Below are 16232 nucleotides of genomic sequence, written 5' to 3'. Positions count from 1 at the left end.
GACACAAAAAACCTAGCTGACACAGCGTGGGATTGCCTTCACTCCAAAAGTGTATTGCTACGATGATAATCCCCGTTCCAACAGTTCTTAGCCATGTAGTTTCGCTTGTCTTGCCATTTCTCCCGCATAGCGAACACGTAAACAATTCAAACAAAAAACAACGACATAGACTGACAGGTTAATTGTTAGTTATCGATCAATAATGACAAACCTACTGGCATTGACTCTATAGTTGACTCTTTACCCACTCCTATCTGTCATATCTTAAATCTGAGCCTAGAGGGAAGTCTTTGTCCTCATGCCTGGAGTGAAGCCAGACTTTCAGCATGTTTATAGAGTCAGGCACTCAACATGTACTGCACTGACACAAACGACTGATGATTGGTTGAAAGAAGAATATAAGAATATTGTGGGAGCTTCTCTTTGGTGTACCGCAGGGTAGCTCTCTAAGCCCTCCTATTTTTACCTATGACCTGCCACTGGCAATAAACAAAGCATGTGTGTCCATGAATACTGATGATTCAACCATATACGCATCAACAACCACAGCTAATGAAGTCACTGAAACCCTTAGCAAAGAGTTGGTTTCTGTTTAGGAATGTGTGGGCAGTAATAAACTGGTCCTGAACATCTCTAAAACTAAGAGCATTGTATTTGGTATAAATCATTCTGTAAGTTCTAGACCTCAGCTGAATCTGGTGATGAATGGTGTGGCTGTTGACAAGTTGAGGAGACTAAGTTACTTGGCGTGACAATAGATTGTTAACTGTCATGGTCAAAACAGATTCAATGGTTGAAATGATGGGGAGAGGTTGGTCCTTAATTAAGAGATGCTCTGCTTTTTTGACACCACACTCCAAAAAGCAAGCCCTGCAGGTGCTAGTTTAATCTTATCTTGATTATTGTCCATTCGTGTGGTCGAGTGCTGCAAGGAAAGGCCTAGTTAAGCTGCAGCTGTTCCAGAACAGAGCTGCACACCTTGCTCTTCATTGTAATCAGAGGGCTAATATAAATACTATGCATGCCAATCTCTCTTGGCTAAGAGTTCAGGAGAGACTGACTGCATCACTTCTTCTTTTTATAAGAAACATGAATGTGTTGAAAATTCCAAATTGTTTGCATGGTCAACTTACACACAGCTCTGACACACACATTTACCCTACTAGACATACCACCAGGGGTCCTTTCATAGTCCCCAAATCTAGAACAAATTCAAGAAAGTGTACAGTATTATATAGAGCTGTTATTGGATGGAACTCCCTTCCATCTCATATTGCTCAAATGAACAGCAAACCTGGTTTCAAAAAACAAATGAAGCAACACCTCACGGCACAAGTCCTCTCCTCTATTTGACCTAAATTGTTTATGTGTATGTATTGATATAGAGGCTACGTGTGCCATTTTTAAATTGATGTAGTTCTGTTCTTGTCAATTTAATGTTCTGTATTATGTAATAATGTTTCATGTTTTGTGTGGACCCCAGAAAGAGTAGCTGCTGCTTTCGCAACAGCTAATGAGGATCCTAATAAAATACCATAGTGTGAACCTGTCAGCTCCACCATGTTTACACACATAGGGTCACTGACCCTAACTATATGTGTTCCCCAAGGGAGCCCACGCTACCCTCAGTGGATACAATAACCCTGCTCTGACACACACACACACACACAAATACACCACATTAACTGACTGTTTGTGGGGTGAGAGGACATTTCTTTTGTTTCTTGATGTTGTTTTTATTTGTCTTTATTAGTTGTGGTTCAGATGTCTGGCACTCAGACAAAAGAGCCAGGAAAACAATGCTCCACTTCTCCACTCCCCTGCTGGTGTGACTTGACTGAGATTGAGTAACTTGGAATAAAGAGTATGTGGTTGGCAATGGTTGCTTGGTTTTCCATTGGTGGGGTGTAATGCATTGGGAAATACCACATAAATGATGTATGGGAACATTCTTCATGCTAACTAATCTAAAAAGTATATTATATGCCATCTTTTGGCATTCTTCCATGTATTAGTACTTATGCTCATACTCACTTATACTAGTGATGGGGGCAAAAATGAATGCAGTTACTTTAATATTATTATTATGATTATCATCTTTGGGACAATATTATATTGATATTTGATGGATTTGTAGCATTAGCTAGCGCTAGTTAGCTCTACCTGCACTAAAAGTCTGGTATTTTTCATCCTATCGCTTGTTCTCTTTAAATAATGAGCCAACATGTTTTCAGCACTTTTATTTCCATGACTGATCAAAAACAAATGTTCTCTCTCTTGTTTCTCTGCAGCAGACATATAGTGAGCATTATGTTTGGAACATCAAATCGCTGTATCGAATCACAATACATGTAGAATTATGAGAATCGTGAGATACGTAACATATTATCTCCTAAGTATCGTGGTATTATCGGATCGTGAGGTCCCTGGCAATTTTAAGCCCTAACTTATACCATGTGACCTTACCAGGCAAAACTCTAGTTAGGCTAAAACTTTGCCATGTAGCCCGGAAAAACTCGGGACCTGGTGATGCTTGGGAACATTCTTCTATGCTTGGCTAATTGAATAAGTGTACAGTGAATCACAGAGTGCCACCTCTGACATTCCTCCATGTGTGTGTTTCCTCCAGGGCCATGTGTGATTGAAGAGGACCACCACCAGGCTGCTGAGGGAACCTGTCTGCCCAGAGAAACAGCAACCAGTATGGACATCGTGGAAGACTTCCCTCCCCCGCCTCCTGAAAGTAAGTAATGCCAACATCCTCCTCTCCTCCCCTCTCTCTCTCTGACTCAATCTCTCCCAGCACTTGTAAATCCCCCCGTAGCCAATGAGAACACATGCTGCTGCTCAGGCCTGTCGACAGCTCTGTTTATGGTTTTCCATGCTGAGATGAGTGTGAGGCGCTACTTGGTGATGTCATTATGTCATGTCCGTTGGTGAATTTAGCTTGTCGCCCTGAGATGTTATCAGACAGTGACAGTCTACTTGTCCCTTTGTTACTCCTAGTGCAGTTTGTGTGTTCTTGTTAATGTTTTTGAGTAATCAGTTAATGTTGCTCAAACTAACAGGTCTTTAAGGCTGTTTTGGTTGATGATGATGATCTATGTATCCATGTATCATATTTCCGTTAGCCCTGTTGATGGTAACAGGTTTGAAAGGTCTGTTTCGGCTGACACATTGATGGTCAGTCTAGCTCCCTGAGGGCCTTTTCATGATGGGCAGACCGTGTAAACACATTCCTCTCTGGAGCTCGTGGGCCATGGAACGAAGGAGTGAGGAGAAGGAGGAGGAGAAATGTGTCACAATTGCGAAGGGCAGACAATGTGCCTCAGTATCCGAGCCCTGGCTGAATACTGCAGCATCAGGCACGCGCACACACACACACACACACCACAGGGAATGGAGCAGGCCAGAGAAATGCCTCATCTCCAGCTGGGCAGCCACTTGCCTTGTTGCCGTGGCGATGCTGGAGCACATTGTAAGCCAATGACTCATTGAGCGGAGCAGTGTGGCGGAGAGGAGGCACGGGAACAGAATCCATATTGTGGTTATTAATTGACAATGGGTGTTGGGGACAGGCCTAGTTTTCTCTCTCTCTCTCTCTCTCTGTGTGTGTGTGTGTGTGTGTGTGTGTGTGTGTGTGTGTGTGTGTGTGTGTGTGTGTGTGTGTGTGTGTGTGTGTGTGTGTGTGTGTGTGTGTGTGTGTGTGTGTGTGTGTGTGTGCTGGTTAGAGTGAGTATTGAGCAGACTGCAGGCACACACATTCTCACAGCGCCAACTATCCATGGCTTCATCATTTACACTTGATCGTGACCAAATTATTGAATGGGCAATTTAAACGAATGATCTGTTCAAGCTTTTATACGATCCCTGTTCCATCACTCCCCGCTCTGCTTTACTTGGCCAAGCCTGTGCGTCAGAGAGTAGACACGCACAAGAATGAATATGCATCCCATGTCTCAGCAGTGAAACATCCCTCCAGGCAGTGGCTAGCTAGCTTGTCTTTCTAGCTGGTCCAACACAGCTATTTATTATCACAGATGGGAACAGCGGATAGCACCTCTTTCCAGGTTTTCCCTCCTAATGTTCTGCTCTAGCGCCTTCGAGGTTTAGTTTCAGGGTGTACATAGAGGTCAGAGGTCACAGTTAGACCCCATAGCATAGTCACAGACCATTGTCATAACTTCAGACTGAGGGCTAGAACACTTCCTGTCAACCCCTTAGGGAGTCATGATGGGGATTTAGACTAAAGGGCTCACAGTGCTGTAGAGCTACAAGGCCTTTTGGGTCTCTAAGTGATTGATCTGTGTATCAGAACTGGGGATAAGGAATTATTTAAGCCTGAGGGGTTAGTAACTTATGAGTGATGTGGTTGATTGTTAGTGAACCTGTAGCCTTACTTATCGTTGTGTATTTACAGTGTTGTTTCTAGTAACGGCTATCTAAATGTCAGCTTAGAGTTTACTCAGTCAAACAGGAAGTATTTAGCCAGCACAGGAAACGGAAATGATGTGGATGGGGGTCAAAAGGAAAAAGGTGTAGGTCTATACTGAGAAATATTAGTAGGAAATCTTCTCATATAGATGAGAAGATTAAATTGTTACCTCTGGTTTGGTCATAAAGGAAATTGTGCCAGAACTTGGGAGAGAAAAGGGAATTTTACTCAGTTTCTTAGCAGGAACAGTCAGGATATGAGAGTTTACCATGGTTAACCTAGTCGTGGGGAAACCTGAATCCTGATAGGACAGTAGTGTTTGTTCTGGAACTGAGTCGTGTGGGAAATCTGTGGTATGTTTAGGAGCAGAGGTGTGCCAGTTTCTGTTAGAAACGTCCGCCCGGGCCAGGGAGATAAAGTAGCAGTCTCAGATGGGGTTGTGACCTCTTAAACTGTAGCTCCCGCCTCCCATAGGGAAACTGTGTAATAGGAATCTGGATCCAATAGCAAGTCCATGTACTTGGACTCCTGTAGAGAGAAATGAATGTTTGAATGGGCTGAATACAGAGCATTCCTTTCATCTATACCACCGATGACTTCTGACTGTGTCACCTTCTGTGAACCCTTTGTCAGCATTCAGCAGGGATTCTAATGTCATGGCTTTTTATCTCTCTTTAGGCTACAGACTTTCCTCTCCTCTTTACACCCCTCTCCCTACTTCACCTCCTTTATTCAGTATGTCAGTTCCTCTCTCCACTCCGCTGTCAGAAAGTACCAGAGATGTGCTCGCACAATGCCTGTCGAGATTTGATTTGACAGGTTTTTTTCTACGCCTAGCACAATGGTGTCAGTCGGTGTCCTCAATCTGTCACACGTATAGCTGAATAAACCCCCTGTTACTAAACCAACACACAACCCTCCCAAAGGAACCTCATATAGCAGTGAAAAGAACAATAAACTGGAGAGCAAGATCAGGTTTCCTCTAACCCACCACCATGTCACTTTACGTTGAGTCCTCTGAATGAGGTCTATGGTGACGTTTACGTTCCATATGCACCCAGTTTAGGTCAGAGAGAGAAAGTGGCTTTCTTTCTTCATCTCTCTTCCTTCATCAACATTGCTCTGAAAGGAGATAAGGAAGGAAAGCGAGTTTGGACTATTGAGATGCAGCCCAGGATTCATAGGAAAAACAGTGGTTTTCCTGGTCATTGGGGGTGTGACAACACTGCTCGCCAAATTGCATCGTGTGGATGATGTTAAAAATATTTGTTGGTCTGATGTGATTAATAAGGAGCATCCAGATGCTGCATTTCAATTATTGATAAACATGCACCTAATAAGAAGTGGACTGTTAGAACTGTTAAGGCTCCATGGATTGATGAGGAATTGAAAAACGGTATGGTTGAAAGAGATGGGGCAAAAGGAGTGGCTTTTAAATATGGCTGCAAGTCTGACTGGCTGCAAATTGAAAAATGATGTGACTAAACTCAACAAAAATAAGAAGAAACTGTATTGTGAAGCCAAGATCAATAATATAAAGAATGATGTGGAAAAAACTTTTGAGTACTTTAAATGGAATTATGGGCAGAAAGACAAATTCAACTCCATCTTTCATCGAATCAGATGGCTTATTCATCACAAAACCATTTGATAAGGCCAATTATTTTAATGATTACTTCATTGGCAAGTGGGCAAATCTACAGTGGTTGCTCCACTAAAATTTGTGTGATTATGCTGCAGGTCTTCGAGGTAATTTGTGGTTTAGTACGGTACCCTGCGTCACCACTTCATTGCTCCAGACCAGGGCAAGGGGGAGTTAGAGCACTGATTATGCTTTTGGATCCTACTGTGTCTCTAACTGACAATGAATGGGCAACATAAACCTAAATAGATACTGATAATTGTGCACAACTTCAGTATTACTTACTAAAACTGTTGTTACACTAAGGTTTTTCTTATTTTATTTTGTTAGGATTATTTAGCTCTTTCTGTAGTACTGTAGGCCACTCCCGACCGGTCACGTTATACAGCGCCTGAGTGGCCCAACGGTCTGAGACACTGCATAGCAGTGTAAGCTGTGTTGCTACAGATGCTGGTTCAATACCTGTGCCGACCTTGACTGGGAGACCCATGAGATTACTGTAGTTTTTTGGTTTCTCTCCCTCTAAAAACAGAAATAAATCATTCTAAATAACAAACTGGCTTTATGTACAAATTAGTAGCAATGTCTCACCCCATGTTCAAGAATGGCTTTTTTCTCGCTCATTTTATGTTATTTGAAATCTAAATCATCTCCAAAATATTGTTATTTTTTAAACAAAGCGATTATTATTATTATTATTAATTTAGAATGATATAAAAGCCCGTTGGACAGTCTCACAGATATATTATTAACCCTGTTATTTGCAGGACAATATATACTGTTCATGGCTCCCGAGTGGCGTACAATGGGATTGCCTTGCAGTTCTCCAGCTGTATCCACTGAAAGCGCGCAAGGTTCAAGGCACGAGGGCAGGGAGCACGGGATGGGCCGCAGAGCCGCGCACAGAAGACTGACCTAGCCCATGGGGAAGGGAGGAGGAGGGGATGGGGGGTGGATCCCCACCCCGCCACACTGGCAACACTTTAAGGGGCATTGCACTAATAATGGAGCTGACTAGGGAAACGTTCCCGCTGTTCTGTTCTTAGTGCCAGTCTGCACGTTCAAACTAAAACAATGTAACTAATAATGGCATCTTTATGTTTTCGTTAATAAAATAATGATATAAATACTCTTTCAAAATGCCGATTTGTTTATTTAGTTACCTCATATTTTTCGATATACTGTAGGCTGACCGTAGGTGACTTGAGTCTCAATAGTGTTGAGTAATATGCTGTTAAAAGTGGTGTGGGTCTTATTTATTTAAAGAGCATATTGAAGTTAGAAGCAATAGGATTTGAAGCAATAGCCTACAACTATTTTAGCACCGTTTGGCGCTGCTCTGATAAAAGCATGGGTACTGGTCTTGATAAATCAATGAGATTTTTATTTTCACTGAATCTCCGTTTAGGCTTTGGTTAGACTAGAATTTGAAAATTAGGGTGTAGAAATGTTATGCTCTTAGTCTAACCTTTATTTAACTAGGCAAGTCAGTTAAGAACAAATTCTTATTTAAATTCTTTGCCAAGAGAGACTGGCATGCATAGTATTTAGTTTAGCCCTCTGATTACAATGAAGAGCAATATGTGCAGCTCTGTTCTGGGCCAGCTGCAGCTTAAATAGGTCTTTCTTTGCAGCACGACCATATGACTAAACAATAATCAAGATAAGATAAAACTAGAGCCTGCAGGACTTGCTTTGTGGAGTCAAAAAAGCAGAGCATTTCTTTATTATGGCCAGACCTCTCCCTCTCTGTATAACCACTGAATTTATATGTTTTGACCATGACAGTTTACAATGTAAGGTAACACCAAGTAATTTAGTCTCCTCAACTTGTGTGTCAGCCACACCATTCATTACCAGATTCAGTTGAGGTCTAGAACTTAGGGAATGATTTATATCAAATACAATGCTCTTAGTTTTCGAGATGTTCAGGACCAGTTTATTACTGGCCACCCATTCCAAACAGACTGTAACTCTTTGATAAGGGTTTCAGTGACTTCATTAGCTGTGGTTGCTGATGCATATATATATGGTTGAATCATTAGTATACATGGATACACATGCTTTGTTTAATGCCAGTGCCAGATTATTGGTAAAAATAGAAAAGAGTAGAGGGCCTAGAGAGCTGCCCTGCGGTACACCACACTTTACATGTTTGACATTAGAGGAGATTCTATTAACGAAAACCCTCTGAGTTCTATGAGATAGATAGCTCTGGATCCATGATATGTTAACCTCTCTAGGGTATGTGGGACGAAATCGTCCCACCTACTCAACAGCCAGTGGAATCCCGTGGCGCGTTATTCAAATACCTTAGAAATGCTATTACTTCAATTTCTCAAACATATGACTATTTTACACCATTTTAAAGACAAGACTCTCGTTAATCTAACCACACTGTCCGATTTCAAAAAGGCTTTACAACGAAAGCAAAACATTAGATTATGTCAGCAGAGTACCCAGCCAGAAATAATCAGACACCCATTTTTCAGGCTAGCATATAATATCACATAAACCCAAACCACAGCTAAATGCAGCACTAACCTTTGATGATATTCATCAGATGACAATCCTAGGACATTATGTTATACAATACATGCATGTTTTGTTCAATCAAGTTCATATTTATATCAAAAACCAGCTTTTTACATTAGCATGTGATGTTCAGAACTAGCATACCCACCGCAAACTTCCGGTGAATTTACTAAATTACTCACGATAAACGTTCACAAAAAACATAACAATTATTTTAAGAATTATAGATACAGAACTCCTTTATACAATCGCTATGTCCGATTTTAAAATAGCTTTTCGGCAAAAGCACATTTTGCAATATTCTGAGTAGATAGCCCAGCCATCACGGGCTAGCTATTTAGACACCCACCAAGTTTGGCCCTCACCAAACTCCGATTTACTATTAGAAAAATGTTATTACCTTTGCTGTTCTTCTTCAGAATGCACTCCCAGGACTTCTACTTCAATAACAAATGTTGGTTTGGTTCAAAATAATCCATAGTTATGTTCAAATATCCTCTGCTTTGTTCGTGCATTCAAGACACTATCCGAAGGGTGACGAAGGGTGACGCGCCCGACGCGTTTCGTGACAAAAAATGTCTAAATATTCCATTACCGTACTTCGAAGCATGTCAACCGCTGTTTAAAATCAATTTCTATGCTATTTTTCTCGTAAAAAAGCTATAATATTCCGACCGGGAAACCCTGTTTAAGTTCAAAGACAAAAAAATAAAAACATGGTGTCGCCTCGTGCACGCGCCTCAGTCTCATAGTTCTCTGATCGACCATTATCCAAATGCGCTACTGTTTTTCAGCCAGGGCCTGCAAAGACATCATTCACCGGTTTGCCGCCTTCTGAGAGCCTATGGGAGCCGTAAGAAGTGTCACGTTACAGCAGAGATCCTCAGTTTTCAATAAAGAGAGTGTAGAAGCCCAAGAAATGGTCAGACAGGCCACTTCCTGTAAGGAATCTTCTCAGGTTTTTGCCTGCCATATGAGTTCTGTTATACTCACAGACACCATTCAAACAGTTTTAGAAACTTTAGGGTGTTTCCTATCCAAAGCCAATAATTATATGCATATTCTAGTTTCTGGGCAGTAGTAATAACCAGATTAAATCGGGTACGTTTTTTATCCGGCCGTGCAAATACTGCCCCCTACCCTAGAGAGGTTAAAGGTCGAAAAGCCATAGCACATACATTTTTTCAACAATAGGTTATGGTCAATAATATCAAAGGCTGCACTGAAATCTAACAGAACAGCTCCCACAATCTTCTTATTATCAATTTCTTTCAACCAATGTCTATTCATAGCCACACAGTGGGTGGTGGGTCAAGTTTGGACCCTCTACCAAGTTAAATGTGAATGCAGACCCACCCTTTTGCTAATTACAAACCTGCATTCATATTTAACTTGGTAGAGGGTCCCAACTTGACCCACCACCCACTGTGTGGCTATGAATAGACATTGGTGGGGGCAGGCGTCGGTAACCTCACATTTTTGGAGAGAAGGGAAAAGGCACTACCGTGAAGAACTACATTTGAGCTTTTGCTGATCTTTGAGCATAATGATTAAACTTCAGTTATTCTACTTACATATATGTCTCACGTTCTCTCGCTCTATCCAAAGCCATACATAGGTAAGCTGTATTTATTTGACTCCAACTCTCTCTCTCTCCTCTCTGTGATTAGTGTTGGCGGACGAGGTGCCCTATGCCGATGAAGAAGAGGGGGAGCAGTTTGAGTTTGATGACAGTGGGGATGAGTTCCCTGAGGCAGACCGGCCACCCCATGGCCCTCCAGCCCCAGACGACAGGGGCAAGGCCCAGATCAATGGTGTGGTCCCTCACCCACAGCAGGAAGGACCAGACCCCCAGCCCTCCAACCCGGAGCCCACAACAGCAGCAGCAGCGGACACAGCTCCAGTGGCAGTTGAACCACCAGTTTCAGTAGCCATGGCTACAACAGACACAGTGGCATCAGCACCGGAAGCTCCGGTAGCCATGGCTACAACAGAAACAACAGCTCCAGTGGCAGCAGCAGAAGGGGACAAGACTTCATCTGTCCTAGCTGACGCAGACAGTGACTTACCCCCTCCTCCACCTCCAGAGGACTCCACTCCTGTAGGAACAGACTCCTTTAACACAGGTTAGTGAAAACAACTGTTCAGTTTTCCTCTTTAGCACCTGGATGTCTGAGGATAGATAATCTGTCTCGCTGTAGCCTAAACATACACAAATTATATACCACCACAACCATATCATTGTTCCACACTGAGTGGGCGCTGTACAGTAGTTGGTGTCATGCAGTCCATTCTTAGTGCATGTTGTGTGCCTACACATGTTGTATTACCTCATTCTGCCACATGCTCCCTGTCAGGCTGGAAAACACATTAGTGTGGTCCAGCCTGGTATCGCTGGCTGCTTGGTTCAGGGTGGCTCTTGGCATTCATCACACACAGCTTGACACCACGAGGACACTACCACTCTCTCTCTCTATCAGCCTCTCAGTCAGAGAGAGGCCAATCGCCCCAGTTAGACTCACCACACATTTCTACTAGAGACCAACAACCTCTTGCTAACACATACATTCCATGCTCTTCCCTCTCGCTAGTACTCACTTCCCAAGTTCCCTTGTCTCTCCCCCTCTGACAATTACATCCCAGTCCAATTGAGAGTCCAGGCCCCTCTCCTCTCCAGTGGCTGACCAGTTGTGCTTTCTCCGCAGCATATGTGTCTGTTGTGTGTTCTAGTGGGTGTACTGTGATTTATCTGTTCTGACCACAGGGCCCGAGATGAAGCCTCTCTCTGTCTGTCTGTCTGTCTGTCTGTCTGTCTGTCTGTCTGTCTGTCTGTCTGTCTGTCTGTCTGTCTGTTGTAAAACAGTAAACACACTGCTGTCTGATTGAAGGCTTAAGAGAGGGAAGGCCCACAGGCTGAGATTTGAAGTAGTGGAAGTTAAATGTTTAAGTCACAGTATTCTTCTTCAGTGTTCTGCAATGATCGCAAGTTGGAGTGCTTAGTCACCTAACTATGATAGACATGATGTGGTATCATCAAATTGCTCTCATGGAAATTTATAGCAATACTTTTTAGTATTTTGCAATTGTGCAAATTAATCTGATAACAAATTAGTTCCAGCACATTTGGAGCAGTGTGTAACTGTAGCTGTGTTGTGTTGATGGGGATCATTTGGAGCAGTGTGTAACTGTAGCTATGTTGTGTTGATGGGGATCATTTGGAGCAGTGTGTAACTGTAGCTGTGTTGTGTTGATGGGGATCATTTGGAGCAGTGTGTAACTGTAGCTGTGTTGTGTTGATGGGGATCATTTGGAGCAGTGTGTAACTGTAGCTGTGTTGTGTTGATGGGGACATTTGGAGCAGTGTGTAACTGTAGCTGTGTTGTGTTGATGGGGATCATTTGGAGCAGTGTGTAACTGTAGCTGTGTTGTGTTGATGGGGACATTTGGAGCAGTGTGTAACTGTAGCTGTGTTGTGTTGATGGGGATCATTTGGAGCAGTGTGTAACTGTAGCTGTGTTGTGTTGATGGGGATCATTTGGAGCAGTGTGTAGCTGTGTTGTGTTGATGGGGATCATTTGGAGCAGTGTGTAACTGTAGCTGTGTTGTGTTGATGGGGATCATTTGGAGCAGTGTGTAACTGTAGCTGTGTTGTGTTGATGGGGATCATTTGGAGCAGTGTGTAACTGTAGCTGTGTTGTGTTGATGGGGATCATTTGGAGCAGTGTGTAACTGTAGCTGTGTTGTGTTGATGGGGATCATTTGGAGCAGTGTGTAACTGTAGCTGTGTTGTGTTGATGGGGATCATTTGGAGCAGTGTGTAACTGTAGCTGTGTTGTGTTGATGGGGATCATTTGGAGCAGTGTGTAACTGTAGCTGTGTTGTGTTGATGGGGATCATTTGGAGCAGTGTGTAACTGTAGCAGTGTTGTGTTTATGGGGATCATTTGGAGCAGTGTGTAACTGTAGCTGTGTTGTGTTGATGGGGATCATTTGGAGCAGTGTGTAACTGTAGCTGTGTTGTGTTGATGGGGATCATTTGGAGCAGTGTGTAACTGTAGCTGTGTTGTGTTGATGGGGATCATTTGGAGCTAACTGTGTGTTACATTTCCATTGCAGATAAGGAAGTGTCCAGTGATGACCCTCCCCTGGCCGTCCCCAGGACCACCTCCCAAAAGAAAGTCAACCCCTACTCTGTGATTGACATCACCCCCCTCCAACTACAGCAGCTGGAGCAGCAGCATGGGCCCGCCCCTACCTCTTCCTCACCAGTTCAGAGTGTGGGAGGAGAGGGGGAGAGGGAGGGGAAGGGCCAGGATGTTCCCCCCGCCAGCCCTCTCTGTGTCCCATCGGGATACTCTGTGCCCGTGCCCTGTGGGTACGCCACCCCCTCTGGTGTGCCCCTCATTACGCCAGCCTACACCACGCCCGTCATCATCCGACACTTCTCCGTGGACGAGGACGGTAAAGCAAGAACACATCCATGGTGGAAACATGTAGAATTACAAGGATTTGAACAGCCATTCCTGCTATTCCTTCTACTCTGTTCTGCATTCATATTGCAAACCTCAGACTGTCATAATGTAATGCGTTTGATATAGTGTTCCTACAATGAACAGAGCACTGAAGAAATGTGGTGGGAACTGTTAAAACTTCTTCTCATTCAATCTTAGTGGAATTCCCCCGTCCTCTCCCCCTTCTTCACCACTGACTTTGGGATGAGAGGCCATGACACATGCATGCTCCGTACTCCCAGCAAATATTTCCTCTCCTTTCTTCTTTGCATTTATTTTTCCTAAAACCTTGCCTCAAGGAAGTGGGGACTAAATTTAGCCGCTCACTAAACTCTGTGTTGGCTGTTAGGATTTTCCTGTTTTCTCTTTAATGTTACAGTAGTAGTTAAATGTGTGCCTTGGCCAGTCTGAGGGGAAATTGCAGTGTAATTAAGCTACCCAACACATCACAGTGGGTTACTCCTGTTTTAAAGTATTTTAAAAGGTATATTCTGCAGTTTAAATCTTAACACGTTGACTGATTGTTCCAATATACTGTCAGGTTTTTCTGTTGGAAATGTTATGTGGCATGTAAGCCTATCATTGCAGATAATATGTGAGAATGTATTAGTTATCAGATTATCATTGCAGTTTTTTGAATGAGCAATCTAATCTGAGGTCCTTATCGACCAATTTCAGGTCTTATTTTTATCTCTTTGATGCAAGTTTAGTTTCAGTGATGGCTGCCCCCTGGTTGCGGCACATAAGGTTTAGTGCAAACTGCATGCAACGTTAGGGAAGGAGTCCTCGATGTTGATTTTTGTTCTCTCTCCCTCCAGATACTGTGGTGGGGACAGGCAACATTTCTGTTGACATGTGAGTGACTCGCCTGCCAGGCTCTTTCTTCACTGCTCTGTTTTATTTCATCTAGACTGGAGTTGATCTGCCAGAATTTGTGATGATGTGGATACTTGTTTATCAGCATTGGAATAGCAGATGGTTATTATTTCTCTATTTTATTCAAATGTCTGCAGTGAAGAGTATCCTGCCATCAGAGAGGAGGATGCTTTGTCTAAATGGGTGTCGGACCCTGCAAACACAGCCTGGATGGAAAGTAAGTACTCCTCTTTTCATTTCCCAATGAGAAATATGTAATTTTCCACAATTTTCTGTTTATTTTACTTTTCTATTTCCATTTGTATTTACCTAGTTTATACTTTTTGGGTTGCTTGGAACACAACAGGACCGGGATTGTAAAGTTCTGAGTCCAGCCTGAATCTGTCCCGTGCACAATGCATGACTACGCTTTGGTGTTTTCTTTGGGAATTCACTTGAGTAAAAAATAGACACTTCCTTCCTCTAGATCCTTTTGAGGAACCGGGCCCTTGTGGGGTCTCTCTTCTTGCATTCCCTGAGATTGTGTCCTGTCCGTTGTGTGAAGCTTATTTTCACATTGAGACCTTGTTAATTCAAACATTGTTGCTTTGTCATTTAGATCCAGATGAAGTAATTTATGATGATGTGCCCAGAGAGAACTCTGACTCCACTACAGGTCAGCGCTGTATTCCTCCTTTCTTCTCTTTCTATTCTGTCGGTCTTTCTTTCACTTTTTCATTCTACTGTCGTTCCTCTTTTCCACAGCTTCTTGGTACTTTTGCATATTAATGTCTTTACCTCTTTTGCATTTCTAAAACATAATGTGCTGGAATTATTCTGCAGAAACATTTGATGTGCCCTTAAGCAAACTGTGTTAGGCTGTACAATGTTCAGTTGATGCACTAGAACTGAAAAATAGAATTCATGCCAAGGAATCTGATCTGAATATGGTCAGGCTAACTTACTGTACATGAATATAAATTGCACCATTGCAGTTGAAAAGGTATTTCACCCTGATTGTAATGCTGTTCCCCTTGATTTGAACCCTTTCCCCTCATCCCTCAGAGCCAGACGAGATGATCTATGATGATGTGGAGTTTGGGGAGGAGGGCTGTGGCAGCTCCCTGGACAACGGTTGGAGCTCCAGCGAGTTTGAGAGCTACGACGAGCAGAGTGACGGGGAGGGCCGCGGGGAGAATGGCCTGCCTGACGCCTTCATGAGAGGGAAGCCCCCACAAAGGAAGACCCATGTGTGTAAACGTAACACTTTACCCTCTCTGTCTACAGACCTGTCCCTCTGAGGAGGGAGAGAGGTAGGGAGAAGAAGGGTGAAGAGATTGGGAACAAGAGATTGAGGAGAAGAGGGGGAATTTACTTTGCTAGAGGAAGGGGATTATATATACTATGGGGAGTAGAAGTTTGAGAGAGGATATGAAGGATATGTGTCTCATCTGAATTCACCAGGAGATGCACAAAGCTGCCGATCGATGCCACAGATCAACAGAAGAAGGATACACTCTTAGAACAACAACAAAAAAGGTTATATCTAGAACAGTGGAGGCTGGTGGGAGGAGCTATAGGAGGATGGGCTAATTGTAATGGCTGGAATGGAATCAATTGAATGATATCAAACAGATTAAGCATATGGAAACCACATGTTTGGCTCCGTTCCATTTATTCCATTCCAGCCATTACAATGAGCCCGTCCTCCCATAGCTCCTCCCACCAGCAACCACTGATCTAGAACCTAAAGTGGTTCTTCTGCTGTCCCCATAGGAGAACCCTTTGAATAACCCTTTTGATTCCAGGCAGAACCCTTTTGGGTTTCATGAAGAACCCTTTCCACAAAGGGTTCTACATGGAACCCAAAAGGGTTCTACCTGAAACCAAAAAGGGTTCTCCTACGGGGACAGCCGGAGAACCCTTTTGGAACCCTTTTTTCGAAGAGTGTCATTTATATCAGCGTCTTGAAAATATGAGGAAGCAGAAGCAGTGCAATATGCAATATCCAGTTAAACAGAAGATTCATAAATATTTGACATCCTCATATTTTAAATGAAAAATCCTTCACCAAATGTTAATACACATTTTTATACACTAGGCTTATTCTTGTCTTCCGGCTGCACATGTTATTAAAATGCTCTCGATAATATACAGTTCATTTGTATATTTGGTTTTGAATTGAATGGCCTGCTTGTTCATTCAGCCCAGAGGTCTTGCCAGGGAGGTCTCAGTGTTATAACTCAGCTGGCTGC

At 43.0% G+C, this 16232-nt stretch overlaps 1 protein-coding gene across 2 annotated transcripts in view; it reads left to right on the top strand.

Moving 5' to 3' along the window:
- The window catches only part of LOC115172759 (rho guanine nucleotide exchange factor 10), an 86950-nt gene that overhangs the window by 20178 nt on the left and 50540 nt on the right, over positions 1–16232 (top strand). For both annotated transcript variants that reach the window (XM_029730493.1, XM_029730492.1), the window contains exons 2-8: positions 2630–2743; positions 10283–10738; positions 12728–13072; positions 13941–13977; positions 14136–14215; positions 14597–14653; positions 15043–15227. In XM_029730493.1, coding sequence (XP_029586353.1) covers positions 2630–2743; positions 10283–10738; positions 12728–13072; positions 13941–13977; positions 14136–14215; positions 14597–14653; positions 15043–15227 — 1274 coding nt within the window. The remainder of the gene's footprint in view (positions 1–2629; positions 2744–10282; positions 10739–12727; positions 13073–13940; positions 13978–14135; positions 14216–14596; positions 14654–15042; positions 15228–16232) is intronic.

Source organism: Salmo trutta, chromosome 33 (assembly GCF_901001165.1).
Source record: "Salmo trutta chromosome 33, fSalTru1.1, whole genome shotgun sequence".
NCBI lineage: Eukaryota > Metazoa > Chordata > Actinopteri > Salmoniformes > Salmonidae > Salmo > Salmo trutta.
This window is presented reverse-complemented; position numbering and strand designations above follow the sequence as displayed.